The sequence below is a fragment of the Juglans regia genome, chromosome 11 (assembly GCF_001411555.2).
Source record: "Juglans regia cultivar Chandler chromosome 11, Walnut 2.0, whole genome shotgun sequence".
Lineage (NCBI taxonomy): Eukaryota > Viridiplantae > Streptophyta > Magnoliopsida > Fagales > Juglandaceae > Juglans > Juglans regia.
In genome coordinates this window covers 24704827-24722501 of record NC_049911.1, presented here as the reverse complement: position 1 = coordinate 24722501, position 17675 = coordinate 24704827, and the positions used below count along the sequence as shown (strand labels likewise).

General features: G+C 37.4%; 3 protein-coding genes across 5 annotated transcripts; 2 read left to right on the top strand and 1 right to left on the bottom strand.

Moving 5' to 3' along the window:
• The first annotated feature begins 51 nt into the window (after window positions 1-51).
• On the top strand, window positions 52-6949 carry LOC108986870 (U3 small nucleolar RNA-associated protein 14). Its single transcript, XM_018959664.2, has 11 exons — window positions 52-500; window positions 1428-1599; window positions 1927-2402; window positions 3077-3298; window positions 3411-3746; window positions 4213-4572; window positions 4707-4787; window positions 4919-4999; window positions 5316-5699; window positions 6139-6270; window positions 6512-6949. The coding sequence occupies exons 1-11, from the start codon at window positions 144-146 to the stop codon at window positions 6692-6694; spliced, it is 2784 nt and encodes a 927-aa protein (XP_018815209.2). The 5' UTR covers window positions 52-143; the 3' UTR covers window positions 6695-6949.
• A 1988-nt stretch (window positions 6950-8937) lies between these two features.
• Window positions 8938-13152, bottom strand: LOC108986865 (putative S-adenosyl-L-methionine-dependent methyltransferase MAV_4873). Of its 3 annotated transcripts, none has more exons than XM_035695560.1 (8): window positions 13065-13152; window positions 11686-11986; window positions 10975-11126; window positions 10769-10889; window positions 10372-10496; window positions 10129-10257; window positions 9878-10042; window positions 8938-9156 (listed from the first exon to the last, which is right to left on the bottom strand). In XM_035695560.1, exons 2-8 carry the CDS (start codon window positions 11864-11866, stop codon window positions 9085-9087), a joined length of 945 nt encoding a protein of 314 aa, XP_035551453.1. In that variant the 5' UTR covers window positions 11867-11986; window positions 13065-13152; the 3' UTR covers window positions 8938-9084. The 3 variants fall into 3 exon arrangements, with proteins under 3 accessions (XP_035551453.1, XP_018815194.1, XP_018815195.1); XM_018959649.2 differs by having other exon boundaries at window positions 13036-13148; XM_018959650.2 differs by having other exon boundaries at window positions 13069-13147.
• LOC108986864 (blue-light photoreceptor PHR2-like) lies at window positions 13057-16356 on the top strand. Its single transcript, XM_018959648.2, has 4 exons — window positions 13057-14344; window positions 15376-15599; window positions 15695-15790; window positions 15946-16356. The coding sequence occupies exons 1-4, from the start codon at window positions 13355-13357 to the stop codon at window positions 16019-16021; spliced, it is 1386 nt and encodes a 461-aa protein (XP_018815193.2). The 5' UTR covers window positions 13057-13354; the 3' UTR covers window positions 16022-16356.
• Window positions 16357-17675: the final 1319 nt, after the last annotated feature.

The following is a 17675-nucleotide window of genomic DNA, read 5'->3' as shown; positions in this document are numbered from 1 at the left end:
CGGGCAGTAGGATATATGAATTATCCATCAACCTCTCGGGTGGAAACACGAGGCTATTGTGGTTTGCCCTCGTGAGTTTCAACAAAGCGCCCACAGCCCACCTCATCCCGCCGCCCGAAGCCGAACCACTCTCTGTGCGAGCCATGGCGGAGACGAAGAGAAAAGCTAGGGACGAGCCCAAGCACATGGCGAAGAAATCGAAGAAGCAGCAGAAAAAGCATTCGGATTCTAAAACCCCTGCCAAGAAGGACAAGAAAAGCGATGCTAGGAAGAGGACTGGTCCTCGGTTGCCTAATTCCCTTCGAAAAGTGATCGAGAGCTTGAACCATAATAGCCCATCGAACAGCGAGGACGACGAAGAGATTGAGTCCGATGAGGGAGAGTTGTACGCCGAGGACTTGTACGAGTACCAGGAGGGGGTCCCCCAAGAGGAGTCCAAGAAGAACCGGCGGTTCGACCCGGTCGAAAACTTCGAGTATGAGCTTCCCCAGAATTTCAAGGTTCTCTCTCTCTCTCCCTGTCTTTCTCTCTCTGACACTGTTATGTGGTGCTCTGCAGTTTGCACATTGAAGTTTGAACTGTTTGAAGTATTTATTTTGTCGAATTATTAATAATTGTGGAAATTTTGTGTTTTTTGGCCTTTGGAATATTAGTCTTTTATTAAAAAAATTTGGGAACAGGCTTGAAAGTTTTTTTATTCATCTTTATGAATTTTTAGCATGGTAAGTTGTGTTCTTTTGTAAATCTTAACTGTTTTGGGATGCTGCAGTATAGAAGCATGGCCGACATATGGCCTTTAAAATTGGTAGTTAAGTCTACTCATGGAGTTTAATTTTAACAAGAAACCTGAAGAAATAATTAGCAGATTTCGTGTCGGAGAATTAAGAGTTTGGTGAAATATAGGACAAGTATTTGAGATTTCATTCTGCTGGCTATTTATTCTATTTTATCTTTATTTTTTGTAACTATTTATTCCAATTGAACTAGCAATTGGGAAATTCTAGTAAAATATTTCTGTATATGGACAGCTTACTTGATTGGTGTCTGTCCAAATGTGACTCTAATCGAACGTCGAGGGGAAAGTTGTATTTGCAGAAGAAAAAAGTTGTTCTTTAACAATTGTATTTCCACACCGGATTTGCTCGACACACACCCCTCCACTTCTTCACGCACGGGTCCTTTACTATCCATGTGGCATTGCGTCTACTTGATTTCCACATTGCCACCTCTTAATCCTCATCTGTTTTGCATGAACTATAGGAAGGGTGTTGTGTTCTTAACAATCTCGTGTTCCCTACTCTCTAATCTGCAAATCTTGGTTTTGATTTTCTCATGTCGAGTATATCTTTTCAGTTTTATTTGTCAAGTAGATTTATTTGTCAACATGTGTATATATTTGTGATTTTATCTTTTTATTTATTTTGCAGGATGAGAATGTGCTATCAGATGATGAGGATGAGGATGAGGATGATGATGATGAGGACAATGGAGGAAGTAAGACTGTAGATGCCAATGGTGATGAGATTGAAGAGGAGGATGATGGAAGACACGTGAGGATGTTGCAAGGAATCACTGGAATGCCCAGTGAGGCTTTTGAAGGTAAGGTTGCACTTTAAGATATCTTAATTAGTTAAGTTTGAGGTCTGTTTTGCATAGTCTAGTCATGCTGAACTGGCACTTGCCTTTGGGCTCAGGCAAGGTAATATATTGATTAATTGAAAAAATTTATTGAGTGGTGTAACATTGTAGGGTGTTCCTGATTTATGTTGTGCATGTGTATATCCTGTATTTTGCCTGGCTGTTGAACAAAGTGACGTCAAATTTAAATGCACCCCAAATGGGGCATTTAGAAACTTTTTTGTGGCCAAGTCAACCATCTATTATTTCAGATATTGTAACATGATTTCCCTTCACCTTATTATACAGGGAAGAAGAAGAAAAATAATGTTGTCATATCTGAAGTATATCCAGAGTCAGAGTATAATCCTAGTCGTGAAATTTTGGATGGTGATGGCCGCATTAGCATGGAAGACCTTCTTGGCCCTCTTCAGGATAAACCTGGTTTTGGAAAACTTAGAAAGAGAATGGATCAAATGAAGAAATCTGAGGTTATTGAAGCTCCGCTTCCGCAAGCGATTCGGGAGAAGGTGGAGAGGGGGACAGCATATAAATTATCGAAGACTGACATTACCAAGTGGGAGCCCATAGTCAAGAAGAACAGGGAGGCACCTACCATATATTTTGATGAAAATACAGACCTTGGGTTTTCAACTGTGGGAGCAATAGCCTCCGAATTTGTACCTAGAACTGAATTTGAGAAGCAAATGGCATCATTAGTCTATGATGACAATGTTATGGAAGCACACCAAAAAGATGGCTCCAGGCTTCTTGAGTTAAACAAGGTATGAAGTCGTGTATAATCCTTGCTCTAATGCCTATCATCTATGCTATCAATGATCTGCAACCATTTCTCTAGTTAATGGTGTTCCTGCTTTTATGGCACAGTTGTGTGAATTGGCTTGTGGAGGATTACGGTCGTCGGTCATGCATGAGTTTTTAATAAGATGGAAACTTTGAAATCATTTTTTATGCATTCTAGTGAACTGTTGGATTTTATCACCATATGCTGAATGAATTATTGATAGAACATATCCACAAATTCACATCTCTTAAATTTGCCAATTGCCCCCAACGAAATATCATTCAATTAATGACTCCAATGAACAGATGCCTGCTTTGTGGGTGGCTTTATTGAGGGCGTAAACCATATTTCTTTAACGCAGATGCATTTCAAAAGAAAACTGACAAAAAAAATCGTCTAGAAAGAGGATTGATTGAAGGTTTGTTTATAACATTTAGGAAGAGATTCTAAAGGTCGTCAATTTGGCAGTACCTACTGCTTCCATATTCTATCATCTCTTAAAATTTGCACCTGAGTGGCGGTAATGCCCAAAAATTAAAAAAGAGCTGACTTGAGTACAAAATGCTATCATATGATTGGAATGAGATTGTGATAGCCCAATATGATCTTCATGACAGTTTTTTCTTTTATCTCAATTTCAATCATGCTTGGCAGGTCTCTGTAGAAGATGAAAAGGAGCGCCAGAATCGTATTGCTAAAATGCGCAGCCTTCTTTTCTGTCACGAAATGAAGGCAAAACACATTAAAAAGATCAAATCGAAAACTTACCATCGTTTGTTGAAGAAGAATAGACTGAAGACATCAGATATGGAGGTTGAAATGGATCCAGAAGCTGCCAAAGAGCAGGCATTGAAGCAAGAGTTCAAACGGGCTGAGGTGACTATTGTTCTTAATGATTTTGTAGATAGGCAATTTATAACACAAGTTTTTGTGATTCTGAAAAATTAGATCAAAGTACTAATTCTATTCCATTACTAACTTGATACAGGAACGAATGACACTTAAACACAAAAACACCTCTAAATGGGCAACACGTATTCTACGTCGTGGTTTGCAAGTTCAAGATGAAGGCACTCGAGCTGCTATATCTGAACAGCTTCACCAGCATGCTCTTTTGTCCAGAAAAATGAACTCTATGAAAGACAATAGCAGCAGCAGCGGCAGTGATGACAGTAGTGATGATGATAATGTTCATAAAAATCCAGCTGTTTCAGACCAGGGCAGGGCATCCAAGTTGCTAGAAAAAGCAAAAGAGAAGACCCTCAAAATATTGGAATTAGAGGATGAAGTGCCTAAATCTGGATTGCTTTCTTTACCTTTCATGGTAATCTTTGGTATTCCCATGTTAGTTTCCTTGGGAAGTTGTGCTGTATTCTTTTGGTGGTGGTAAATTACAGCTTCCATGGAACAAAAACTGTGGGTTAAATCCTACCCCTTGACACCCTAGAAGATTTAAAAATTGGCATAATATAGTATCGACATTTTGCTATTTTGTTTAAAAAGGCTGGGGCAAATGAAAAGCACCAAATTCATGAATGAATAATTTATATTTATGCTTTTTTTTTTTCTAAGCATTATATGTATGCTTATTCTGCCCTCATCATTTCCCTCACCTTATATATATATATATATATATATATATATATAAAATCATTTACTTATAAAAAAAAAAAAATCATCCACCAATTCACAACAGATTAAGAGCTTGCTTGGACCTAGTAGTGTAAGCCATTGATGTGTGCCATATTTCAACATATACACTTACAATCTTTGATTTGCTTTTTTGGTAGGAACGTGGTCTGAAGAAAAGAAAGGAGGCAGCTGATGAAGAAGCTAAACTTGCTCTTCAAGAGTATGAATCATCTTTGAAGCAGATGGAGGATTCAAGTGGGGTAGAAAATCCAAAAGCAAGCACTTCGAGTGGAAGAAGGATATTTGGTGCTGCAGCTAAAACACATGCTCCAGAATCAAGAAATATGGTTAAATCGGATACCTTTTATGCTAATAGTGATAGCGAAGATGACATGGAGGCCAAAGAGAATACTGCTGATGTTGGGAACAACAAAAGCAATGATTCCCAGAAGGATGTTCACCTGGATTCTGTTTTACCACATGAAAATACTGAGATTGTTCAAGATTCTGTTTTTAAGGTAATAGGACTTATTTGGGTACTTATAAGAAAAAAAAAAAAAAAAACAACTTTGGGCAATCTTCCTTCTTTCTCAGAAAGTCTTATGTCTTTTTATTCATACGGGAAAAAATCTTATGTTTTAACTCTTCACAGAGCTTTGATGATATTGTTAGAGACCCAGGCCCCAAGACAACATATGAAGTTGCTATTTTTGCATCAGACAGATGGAGAAAGGTTAGTTTTGCCTTCAATGTGTTTGAAGAATTAAGGGTCTTCTCTCTTATTAATTATAAAAAATTAAAAAAAAAAAAAAAAGAATTAAGGGTCTTCTATCTTGGAGTTTTTATTGATCAGTGTGTACGCAGATGGAGAGCAGAGATAAAATGGATGCCAAAAGCAAAAGGTCCTTGAAATCTGTTGGACCAGAACATAATCAAGACTCAGAGGTATCAGCTCTTGGTTTTTTATTTTGATCTAAGGTCTCATTTGTTTTCGCAGATGAGATGAGTTGAGATTAAAGTTAAAAGTTGAATAAAATATTGTTAGAATATATTTTTTTAATATTATTTTTGTTTTGGGATTTGAAAAAGTTAAATTGTTTATTTTATTTTGTGAGAATTTAGGAAAGTTGTAATGGTTAGATGAGATGAGATGAGATGAAAAGTTTTGTGAAAGCAAACGAGACCTAAATTTGCACTGTTCTTTTATTTTAGCACGTGCCTCTCTAAATTTTTTATCATTTTTTTACTGTTTTTGTTCAAGGAACCTGTGAAGGAAGTGGGTGACCATAGTGATTCAGAGAGTGAAGGACAGATGGTGGATGGGGTTCTTGCTTTGGGTCCAAAACCATCTTATGAACTCCCTTCTCAAGCAGAGCTTATTCGCCAAGCTTTTGCTGGGGATGATGTGGAGGAAGATTTCGAGAATGCTAAACTGGAGGTTCTGAACAAGGAAAATCCTGAACCTGAAAAGCCCGTTTTACTTCCTGGCTGGGGCCAATGGACTCATGTACAGAAAAAGAAAGGCTTACCTTCTTGGATGCTAAACGACCATGAAAATGCCCAGAGGAAGAGAGAAGAAGCTCTTAAGAAGAGGAAGGATGCACGTCTCAAACATGTTATTATCTCCGAGAAGTTAGATGTAAAGGTTTGTGGTCTTAAATGCATCTCAACTAGCTGTGATGGAAAAAGATATGAATTCATGGATTTGTAATTCATTTTTTTTGTTGTAAAAAATTATCATATAAATGGACTAATAAAAGATTGTCGTATAAATGGTTTATACCTCTCTGAGCAAGAAATTGAGCTGACGTCTAAAAATTAAGCAGTCAACGGTCATTGAGAATCACTACTTTAGAGCGGTCAGTGAGAATGATAGTATCTGTGTTACACACTTTTGAAAATTTTATAAGGCCAAATGTTGAACATCAACGAGTGAGTTCTCATTATCATATTGAGGTAGATGCATGGTCTAGTGCCCTTCTAGTAAGTCCTAGTATTCTGTCATTCTGCTCTTTACATACGAGTCTGCTTTTTCATGCCCTTTCTACTGGCTAAATGATGTTCTTTTTGTTTGAATTTGGTAGGCTCAGAAACTCCTTACAAAAACATTGCCCTATCCTTTCACGTCCAAGGAAGTTTTTGAGCAGAGCATCCGCATGCCCATTGGACCTGAATTCAACCCAGCAATGACCGTGGGAGCTCTTAATCGGCCTGAAGTAAGTGCCTCTCTGAAATTCCACTGCAGATTGGTTTGTCTTTGGTGAAGATATTATTAGATTATTTTTCTTACTTATAAAAAAAAATATTATTAGATAATCAATAAAATGAGCTACCTCTTTAGAAAGAGAATTTCCAATGAAGAACATTTGTGCTAGTCCCCTCTTCCATGAAATTGGCTGGTGGATGTACTTTATTCGTTTGTATTTCTTGTTTCTCAGCTTGAATGATTATGTGCAGGTGGTGAAGAAACCCGGGGTGATCATAAGACCAATTGAGTTCAAGGAAGTGAATCCTCATGAAAATACAGAGGGGCACAAATGGAGTGGACAGAAACAGAAGATGAAGAAGGGTAAAAGCAATGGTACCAAAATGACAAAAAAGACGAAGATGGCCGGGGGCAAAACCATGAAAGTCAAATGAGAATGCGGAAATTATCTTTTTGTAATTCCTTTCTTCCTAATATCTAAAAGGCATTTCCCAGTTTTTCATGTTTGGGAAGATAAACAGAGTAATAAAACAAAGTGGAAGGAAGAAACTTTAGTTATATAGAATTGGATAGATGTATTTTTGAAAGGTTTTGTCGAGTATGAGCTATTTATTTTATTTCAATCCTTGCAGCTGTGAAGATTAGAGATGTGACCATTGCATATTATGGAAGGCTTGTGTTTCTAATCATCCCATTTTTCAAACGTCCTACATGCAAGTCGGTGTGTAGACACATACTCTATAATACTAGTAGTTAATTTTGAAGAGAGATGTAAAAAATTACATTTTATGTTTTTTTTTAATCTAATATTTCAGCAGCTGTGGTTGCAAATATAAATTTTCCTTTTTTAAAGCAAAATCACTTAAAATCCATGTTTAACTGAGAGCTGACAGACTGCAATACATGTCAATTTGTGATTGAAGAAAGGCTGAGACCTTCAAAACTTCTCAGTACCAAATACCAATCCATAATTCACCTATTGAAATCTTTATCAACAGAGAGTCTTAACTCCCTTTTACACTATTACCCGGTAGCAGGCTTGCTGAGGAGTCAACGAGCTCCATTTCTGAGACGTTTTCTTTTGAGCCTCAACTTCAATTCCTTTGATGAGGCATTCCCTTACCAATGTTTTGTTTAGATAATCGAACATTAAGCCTATAATTTACCGATTATCTATTAACAGGCAACTGTATGAGGTGTGCTGAATATTGCTAGACCACGTCCAGCACTTCCTGCTCTAACTCAACAACAGCATTAATTCATTGACTAATTAAGTTTCTGCTCTAAATTCAAGATTACTGCCATGTGAGCAACAGTGAATCTGTTTGTGGGTTGTATTTTGAAGAACGAGTTGCAGTTATTATTCAAAGCTAGGGTGAAGATAAGATAAGATTGCGAAGTGGTCAATTCATATGACATTTAGGTGGTGCTTCTTCTACCCATCAGCCAAAGGAAATTTGTGTCAGCTTGAGGATTGTCCTGTATGTATCCGTGCTAATTAGGTGGTGGGGGCTTCAGTTAGGGGGCTTCAGTTAGTTTAATGAATCAACTCTGCATTCTCTTCTTCTAATCGACATGGTTAGGTTGGGTTGAGGCTTGAATTGAAGTTAAGGTAAGGATTCTGGTAGCGGCTTTTAAGGTCATTGGTGGGTGCAGTGGGCCTGTTGAATTTATGGTCTCACCCATATTCCTTTGTCCTAAGGTCGCGTTTGTGGTAGTTGGCTCCTGTTTACATCAAAAGATTTGACTCTTTGATTACTCTAAAGTGGGCATTCGGGTAGAGTTTTGGGAGCATTTGTGTTTTAGATTCTGTACTTGGTTTTACGGTAAAAACAACATCATCTGTTCCGTCATGGCGCATGGAAGTTCAAGGCTTTTAAATTATTATATATTAATTTAATTAATTCTTTAACATTTGAAATCATAGAGTAACATAAAAGCGACAGATTATTTCAAACCTCTCGTTCACCTTTCATTGGAATTGGGTATCTAACCTGTTCATGAACACCGTTTATTTTTAATTTCTAAGCAAGTTCAATATATTATAATTAAAGAATATAGAAATATATGAAATAATGGGTAAGGAAATCTCGACAAACACCATCTCTTAACTAGTGCAGCATTAACTAATCAGGGACAGGTCCAAATGTAGGAAAAAAATATTAAATATAATTATAGATTATGAAAATATCATGCACTCCTCTTAAAAAAAACACTAAACAGAGCTAATGTCAGAAGATTACTGTTACATCTATAAAAAAATTACATAAAAATAATCTCACAGACTACAGCTGAATGTAACCACGAGGTGGGGCCACAGTCCAACGGTTTTTTCTTGTCTCCTAGTGCAAAAATAGGAAACAAAAAAAAAAAATTATGACCTGTTACATTTAAATTTCTACCTGAATTTGAGTTGTGTTATTAAAGACCAGATGGGGTTGCCGACAGAAATGGGTGCAATAGTAGACAAAAATGCTTCTTACTTAAATGAGATGGGCGAGCAGTAGTCAGCTATATAAACTGAAGAAGACTTGGAAGAGAAAAAGAAAAATTAAGGCAATTGTATTAAGGGAACAAAAGGCAACAAAAAACAATGTAACAAATACATATGTTTCCAATAAATGCAATGCAATAAACTTATCAAAATAAATAAATAAATAAATGCAAGGCAACAAGCTAACTCAAGCCTTTAATCTGCACAGGAGGCAAGAAGGTAAGTAAATTCATGAAATGCAATTTGAAACCATTTATTGCATATGTTTACAGTGTGGTGGCATAGCATAAAAAGCAAATCCACGATAGAATTTTATTGCACTCTCTACATTTAGAGCTCTTCAAACCCTTCTTCGTCCCCTTGCTCCTCTACTCTTTGAAATTCCCTCCTCCAAGTTTCCATCTGAAAAGCAGAAAAAATTTAGATTCATGATAGATAATCTGATTCCATAATACTATTCATAAATAACCTGGGCGTATATTTATCGGTTACCGAATCGAATTCAGAAGGCAAACTTGCTTTTCTTGAGAAGCAGAAACAAACAAATTCAAGAAAACCCTTATCATAGCAACACTTCAATGAGGGCTAATGAATTTCAGGCACAAAAGAAAGTTTTCTAGTTTGTTTTGTTCCAAATAATGTTCGTACGTCCTATTTATCATAAATTAATTTTTGGGATATTCCTAGAAACCAAGAGACTGGACTTATCCCAGGTTAGGCAGTCCAGTTTGCCTAGGCTTAAAGACCGAATTCAGTGTTATACACAGTTATCTGTGAGAATTAGTAATTCAATGATACAAAGCTGAAGTCATTGACTCATTGCGAAGATTAATTAAAAAAAGACTAATGCTATGTACCACATTAGTATCCAACCAGAATTCTATTGTACTGATGTGGTGCACAGAGTCAACGCCCCCACCTCGTTTCATTTTAAAATATAATAATGATAGATATTATTCCTATGGGCGTCATGTCACCACAGCAGGATGCAATGCTATTTGAAAAATAATACGTCCCATGAAACAGTTGGGAAGAAAATTGCTTTGTTTCATTCATCTGATTACCACAAAACCACAATTACGATGAACCTTAAGTTGGTTTAGTAGGGAACAAGCTGCCTCACCTGATCATCAGAAAACTGCAATTGTTCTGCAACAAACAGTATATTCTTGTAATCTCCTGGAGCTAATTGCTTGCCTAAGTTCCGTGCAATGTCCTCGTAGCCAATCATATCCACACGGAAGCCATTGCTCATGAATAATTTTTCCATCCATTGCCTTGTACTTGACTGCATAAACACCAGAAAAAGTTGGTCCTTTAGGGAAGGGAAGAAACAGATCCATAATAAATTTTATTCAAACTAAGCAAACTGACCTTGATTCCAATTTCAGTTTCTGCCGACCAGGCTGGCAACTCTCCCAAGAAAAAACTTCTGTTCGTGGCCATATTACTCACACTAAATAAAACCTCTTCAAAACTTGCCAAAGTCATCACAGGCAGCCCCTATAATAACATAGAAAGATGACTGTCTTACCTACTTAAGCACCCCAAATATTTTGTTTCTTGGCAGGGTTTTGTAACTACTTTTGTTGAAGGTGACATTAAAGTCTTAATTACCTGGATGACCCATATACTTGGTTGATTCCCATTGAAACCCTTTGCACGGAGACTCTGCTGTATGCTAGAGGACTCCATTGGAACGTGAAGGAATATGCAGTTTCTGGGAATTTTTGCCCCGACACCTGATGATTTTTAAGAAAAGTCAGAACATGTTGAAATGTTTTCTTTTATTCCCCTCCGCAAGAACGACAGGAAGACGTGCATGAGAAATTGTGATGCTCTTGCTGCACACTACTTTTCCAAGACAAACAACAGCAAGGGGAATCCAGACGATGTCCGCACAGTTTGATGTGCCAATAACAATTTTCTGAACTGAAAGCAAATATCTATTCAAGTGCATGCAATTGAGAAGTTAAAGATCATAAACCACTACAATTGGTTAAGCAACACAAACCGGCAAGCTTCTCAGCTGCACTTCTGAATACCCTTTCTGGTGATAAATCATATATAACGGTTGAAGTCGGCCAACTAAGCCTATATGGCCGAGTGTCCATGCCATCCGTTAACAGAACAACCTGCCCATACGTACGAAAATATAATCTGTCAAACTTCACACACGTAAAATCAGCCCAAGTCCCACTACTTTGATAACCCAAATACCTGCTTGACTCCATCAATATGGTTCACTGTACGAAGCAACTTATCATCGATGAACTTAGTTGCGAGGCAATAGTGGTGCGAGCATTGTCTCATATCCATCTTAACATTTGGAGAAACAAGGCAACCAGCATATGGATCTACAAATAGAGGCTCTGCAAATGCAAGCACTAATCACATTGATATCGAAATACTTCATAACGCGTCAAATGTCAAAGAACAACGTTATCCCTGGGAAAAGAAATAAAAGATATGCCACAGAGAAAAAAGAAATAATTTGGTATTCATTGAAAATTTCTTGGTGGGGAATACAAGCTTTGCTCTTTAGGCTGAAAGTACGCGTACTATATACTACCATCTCGTGTGCGATAGGGAGGCCGAGAAAAGAAGGGTTGTACGCGTACTAGTACATAAACCCACCGAACAACGAGGGACTTTCCAACAGCTACTAAAATAACTTGCTCAGCTTAAAATAATGCCAAATGCTGCTCTAGAAAGCAGCGGTACCCATATTCACGGTTCAAGTTAGTGGCGAAAATAGACATGACGGCCTATAATCTAACAAAACAATAGACAAGGCCCCCACAAAATGCAGAAACGACAAACAAAGATTAATGTAGACAAGGAGAAATGACAACAGGAACGCCATGGTTGAGATACTCGTTTACTGTTTGATAAAATGATTCAGAGACAGATAGAAGGTTATGAGCTCGCCTGGTCTCTTGGTCTCCTGGAAACGAAGAGAAGCTGAATTAATGGCGGTTAAAAATAATGGGTCATCGTCATCTCCGAGTTTTGCCCTCAACCCGTTGACTTTTTTCTTGGAGGCCCATGTTAATGGCGGGTGCAAGATAGCCACTGCCGGCGCACGCGCGAAACCCACTAAACTTTCCATTTATTGGAGGCTGAATTCACCGACGATGGCTGCGAGAAACGGGATATTCATCGTCCGGTCAATGGTATCCCTCAACAAAACCAAAGCACGGTCTCCTATGCCAAGCCACTAGTCTTCAGCCTGACCAAAAACCAAAAGATTAATCTAAACAACTAAACTTAAATAAATAAAAAATAAAAATCTCATATTTATTTTTATTTCTCGAATTTCTACATTTCTTCTTATTATTCTTTCTCGAATTGCTATACTTTTAAGAAAACCACGATTTCGTATATGGGAAGTCTGCAACCTAGCTAAGATATCATTTTTTTTTTGTCTTAAATTTTGTCACTCCCATTTTCACTTGCCGTGTGACATTTTTTAAATAGATATCATTTAAGTAAGAAAGATTATTTACATTAGCAAAAAAAAAAAAAAAACATCATGTGAGGTGTGCTGCGGCTACAAGTTGATGAGCCACATAAAATGATAGGCTTTTAAGAATGAGAAATAACATTATTTTATCCGAATTATATATCTACAAGTGAGAGCGAAATAAATACACAATTGTTGTTTTTTTATCGCTCAAAAAATCCTCAAATATTTAAAATCTCAATTTTAAATAAAAACTTGATAGGATTTTCAAAAGAACCCCTCAATTGCTCTAGTTGTCCAGTTATGTTTCTGTTTTTATTTTTCTTATGGGTTGTCAATGGGTCCGACATATTAAAGACCATAGTTCTATAATTGAAAACAATGTTGTCCTTGAGGCCACGTTTCTGCGATCAATAGAAAAATAACCACATCACTGTTGTCTGTCACAAGTTACAACTAATGGTGATGTTGCACCAAATCATCATATCTAAATGTCCATTGATGACCAGGAAATGAAAATGTAGGATGGAATTTTGTTATGGTGAAGAATTTTAGGTGTGCAAATTCAAGCAATTATATGGTAAAGATGTAAAGAAGAAATAGTTACCCAGTTCCATTTGGTTATTTGCTGATCAAACCACTGTTTGATCCTAACTATGATGCATTGTCTTCCTATATTTTTACTTCCATCCCCATCTCCAATTCTCAAAATATCATATTGCAGTGTCATTTTCTCAGTTGCAATTTCATTATGCATTAATTTACTGCAATTTATAATTAAAAACAAATGTGTAGAAATTTTATATCCTCCCTACCTAAATAGGAATATATAGTTGTATCGTACCGACCCCAAGCTGTATCTTCAAGATGACCCATGACCACAGGGCGGTTGAAACTTGAAAGTTAGTGGAGAAAGGTTAGGTGCAGCCACGAGTTGGACAAACAATTGAACAAAGACACAAGCTTGCAAGTAATTTGCTTTAAAACCCTGCTCGCATGGCTGACTGAAACAACCTCCCACGCTGCCACATCGACGAAAAAAAATAAGAGCAAATCGGACCTGAAGAGGAGACTTGCCATTTCTTTCGCTCCAACCTAGCTCCATTTCTTCTTCTCCTCCATAACCAGTATCAAATGGATCCCAACACCCAAATCCTTGAAAACCCAGAAGCGAAATCATTAGAAGAACAGAACCCACTTGCCATTGTGCCATCAAAGGAACAAATCACCTCGCCCCCATTTGCCACTGCTTCACTCTCTCTTTCTCTCAATACAATTCTCCCCACACCGTTCTCTCTCCAACCCAAGATTTACTCATTATTTTCTCACCAGCCAAGCAGGGTCAAGGTCCCCACCCAAGCTTCCTCTCTTGCCCACCTCTCTCTCACCGCCACTTCCCCCTCTCCCTCCAAACTCTCATTTAAGTCCACAGTCTCGGCCAATCCTCTCCAAAACCCACTTTCTCTCGGTCCTCGCCGCCCCTCTGACCCTTCCAATGGGGCTGGAATTCGTCGAGCTGCCATCGTTTGGTTCCGCAACGATCTTCGCGTCCACGACAACGAGTGCCTCAACACCGCGAGCAACGAAGCCATGTCGGTCTTGCCTGTCTACTGCTTCGACCCTAGAGATTACGGAAAATCCTCTTCTGGGTTCGATAAGACCGGGTCGAACCGCGCCTCATTCTTGATTGAATCAGTCTCTGATCTCAGGAGGAATCTCCAGGCAAAAGGGTCGGATCTGGTGGTGAGGATTGGGAAGCCCGAGACGGTTTTGGTCGAGTTGGCCAAGGCGGTAGGTGCTGACGCGGTGTATGCGCACAGAGAGGTCTCGCACGACGAGGTTAAGGCTGAGGGGAGGATTGAGGCTGCGATGAAGGAAGAAAGTGTGGAGGTTAAGTACTTCTGGGGGAGTACTTTGTACCATCTTGACGACTTGCCGTTTAAGTTGGAGGAGATGCCAGCGAATTACAGTGGGTTTAGAGAGAAGGTGCAGGGATTGGAAGTCAGGAAAACAATTGAGGCATTGGATCAAGTGAAGGGGTTGCCGGCTCGGGGTGATGTGGAGCCTGGGGATATTCCCTCATTGGTGGATTTGGGGCTTAACCCATCGGCGACAATGGCTCAGGTTTGAACTTCGGTTTGGTTTTTCCCTAATTCTTTATTTATTTATTTATTTTGTTGGTTTTTTTTGGTTTTTTTTTTTTTTTTTGACGTTGGTAATGTGAAAGGAGGAGGAGTGGATAAGTTTTTAGGTAGTGATAGGGTAATTATTATTTTTTATTTATTTATTTATTATTTATAATGTATTTTTTAATTATTTTTTAAGTATTTTTTTAATTATTAAAAAATTAAAAAAATATATAATTTTACTAATAATCATTTTTTTAATTATTAAATAAAATTAAAAATTAAATACAAAAATAATAATAAATAAATAGTTGGAGGATAATCGTATATTTTTCTTAGTTTTTTAGCAGGCTTTAATTGTAGGTGAAATGGAGTAGGTGAACAATTACATAGTATGGGTAGTTGGAGTCCGACTTTGTCCGTTTGCAGGACTATTCGTCAGAAAATTAGGGACACTTTCAAAGTAGGGATAAACTAAAAGTTTTGCTATTCATCTCGATATATTATATATTACATTTTTTTAATTCTTTTTAAATTTATTAAATTTTTCTATTTATCATTTATATATCACATATCAGATAAGAAAAAAAATAAAAATATATATTATATAGTGTAAAAATAAAAAAATATATTATATAGTGTATAAAGATGATGAACAGAACAATACAGAAAGATCAATTTTGAATTGCCACATAACCATTCTTTTTTTTAATGAATAATTGCCACGTAACCATTCACCAACGTATAAAGCTTGCGTCTCTCTATACATAAACTATGGAGAGATGTACCAAGGCTTTATATCCTCTCTGTATGGGATGTGCTTGGGTTGGGCGAGTTTGTATCAAACTCAAAAACATTGCCTTTTTTCTTCCCTTCACATAATCCTTCACTAGCATATATCAATTTCTTTTTGCCAGAGTATTTAATGGCAGATGTTATCGTCATCAGTGCCACTAATTTTCAATAATGATTATTTCTACAGAAAAAGCTAATTCATTTATATACATTGTTTCCATCTATTTCCTGTAGGATGGAAAACTGGCAGCCAATGCTTCCATGGTGGGAGGTGAGACTGGAGCACTTCAGAGGATTAAAAGAATTGCTGCTGAGTGTCAAGCACAGCCACACAAGGAGACCAAGGATGGCAACGACATATATGGTGCAAACTTCTCCTGCAAAATTTCTCCATGGCTGGCCATGGGATGCCTCTCTCCCCGCTCTATGTTTGATGAGCTAAGGAAAACGGCTACCAGGTGTGATTCAGTCTAGGTTTATTTTTATATGAATTGTAATTTCTTAATTAGTCAAGTGGTTATTGTACTCACTGCCAAAGATATATGATTCCCAGAACTATTTCTGCTTCCACAAATCGGAATGATGGTGGCTCACCTGATACTGGAAATAACTGGTTGATGTTGGAGTTGATGTGGAGGGATTTCTTCAGGTAACTTGACTGATCATAAAGCTTGGTTTGCACCAACATTAGTGGTTTCCTTTCTGTAGCCCTAGAAAGCTAGCGGGATTCATTGAAAGTAGAATCATGTTTGTTTAATTTCTCTGAAACTTAGTGTGATGTTTTGTATCTTCGGTTGATTGCAGATTCGTTACCAAGAAATACAGTTCAAAACGACTTGAAGCTGCTCCAGCCACAGCTTCTACGGGTGCCCTTGCTTAACAAAAAATTGTACTGCAAATTTGAAGTAAATTTGGTCTGCGATGTCATTCGCTTGCGCTTATTTATAATTTTCTAAGATGTAGCTATAGATGTGGGGTGTAGGATTGTGATTGCTGTTCCTTGTCAAACATTTTCTGGCTGTTAAATAAATGATCGAATATGGGAACTTTGCCTTGTTCAAGAGTCGGATAGTTTTGCCCTTTCTATAAATTTTCTATCTTCATGTGCTCTCATGTGAATAACAGATCCCTTTGGTTCTGCTTCTCATTCTTTGTTTTCATCTTTGGATTCGCAGAATAGGTGGTGTGATTGTCAATAAAAGAGATTATGTGTAACTGATAGTTTTCACTTCTCATGGTAAACATAGTTTTGTCTTCAAATTGAGTTGGAAGTTCTTTCTAGGGTTGCCCCCTTCCCGCACCCCGCCCCCGCTTGGGGAGAGTCTTTGCCCTTGGAATCCGCTATCATATCTTAGGGGCGGGGCCCTTGTCCATGTGCCGTAGTGCATGGGTGAACCCTTGGTCTGTCTGCCCCTCACGGCCTCCCAAAAATCCCCCGCTAGGTGTGAGCACCGACTAAATCGGAGTCATTATCCCCTAAATTCGACTCTGACTCCAACTTCCATAGGTTCCGATTCGATTCCGACTCCAATTTATCGGAGAGCAAAGTTGGATTTACACATAGTACTCGCTTTTGATGATGAAAAAAAAATAAGAACCCAATCAGGATCCAAACAAAATTAAGAAAAATTACAAGTAGTGACAGATAGGAAAAAACTTGCATTTCGTCGCAAATAGAGAACATATCTACAATATAAACGAAATAAAAGATATAATATTTACATTAAACATTATACTAAAGCCTGAAGCTCCTTCGATCGATCTTTGTTCATGTTCTTGAGGTACATTTGAGAATGAAGTGTCAAGAAAAATCGAAGGAAGTGCCGAGAATAACATAAAGAAACTAAGATACAACGGGCTTGAGTAGTCTAGAGATTATTGTCTTCAACAAATGAGGAAACTGCGACAAGGGGATGCTTTAGATAATTTTAGGGGCTTTCGGTGGCAAGCAGGTAAAGAGAAAGGAACGGCGGCTTGAGATTGAGAAAAAGTGGAGAGTGATTTTTTAGGCCGGGTTTATTTAGAACAAAGATGCAAAACGACACCGTAGGGTATATAAGGGCAGTAGGAACCACATAGTCTATAACTATATAAGGGCTGGGCTTATAGAACAAATTATATAGGGGTTGGGCTTGTAGAACAAACTAAATAAGGGTTTAAAGTATAAAAAATACATGAAATTAGTTGTAAGTATATTATAATTAGTATGTATATAACATGTTCCGGACTTTTAGGGCCATATGCTCATGAGTTATAACTCAAAAATTAAATTACATCATACAGACCAGTATGGTCCGTAGCTAATATGTTAAGATTAGTAAGCATATTTATAGGAAATACTCATAGATTATTAATTAATTATATTTATAAATTATCAAATTAATAACTATACTTACTGAAAGCATATTAACGAAAAAATCTTTTTTGTAAAAAATATAATTATAATTATAATTATATCATGATATAACTCTTACCTATTACTATAGAATGTACACTAAATTTAATTGTTAGTATACTAGAACAAATCTTTTTTC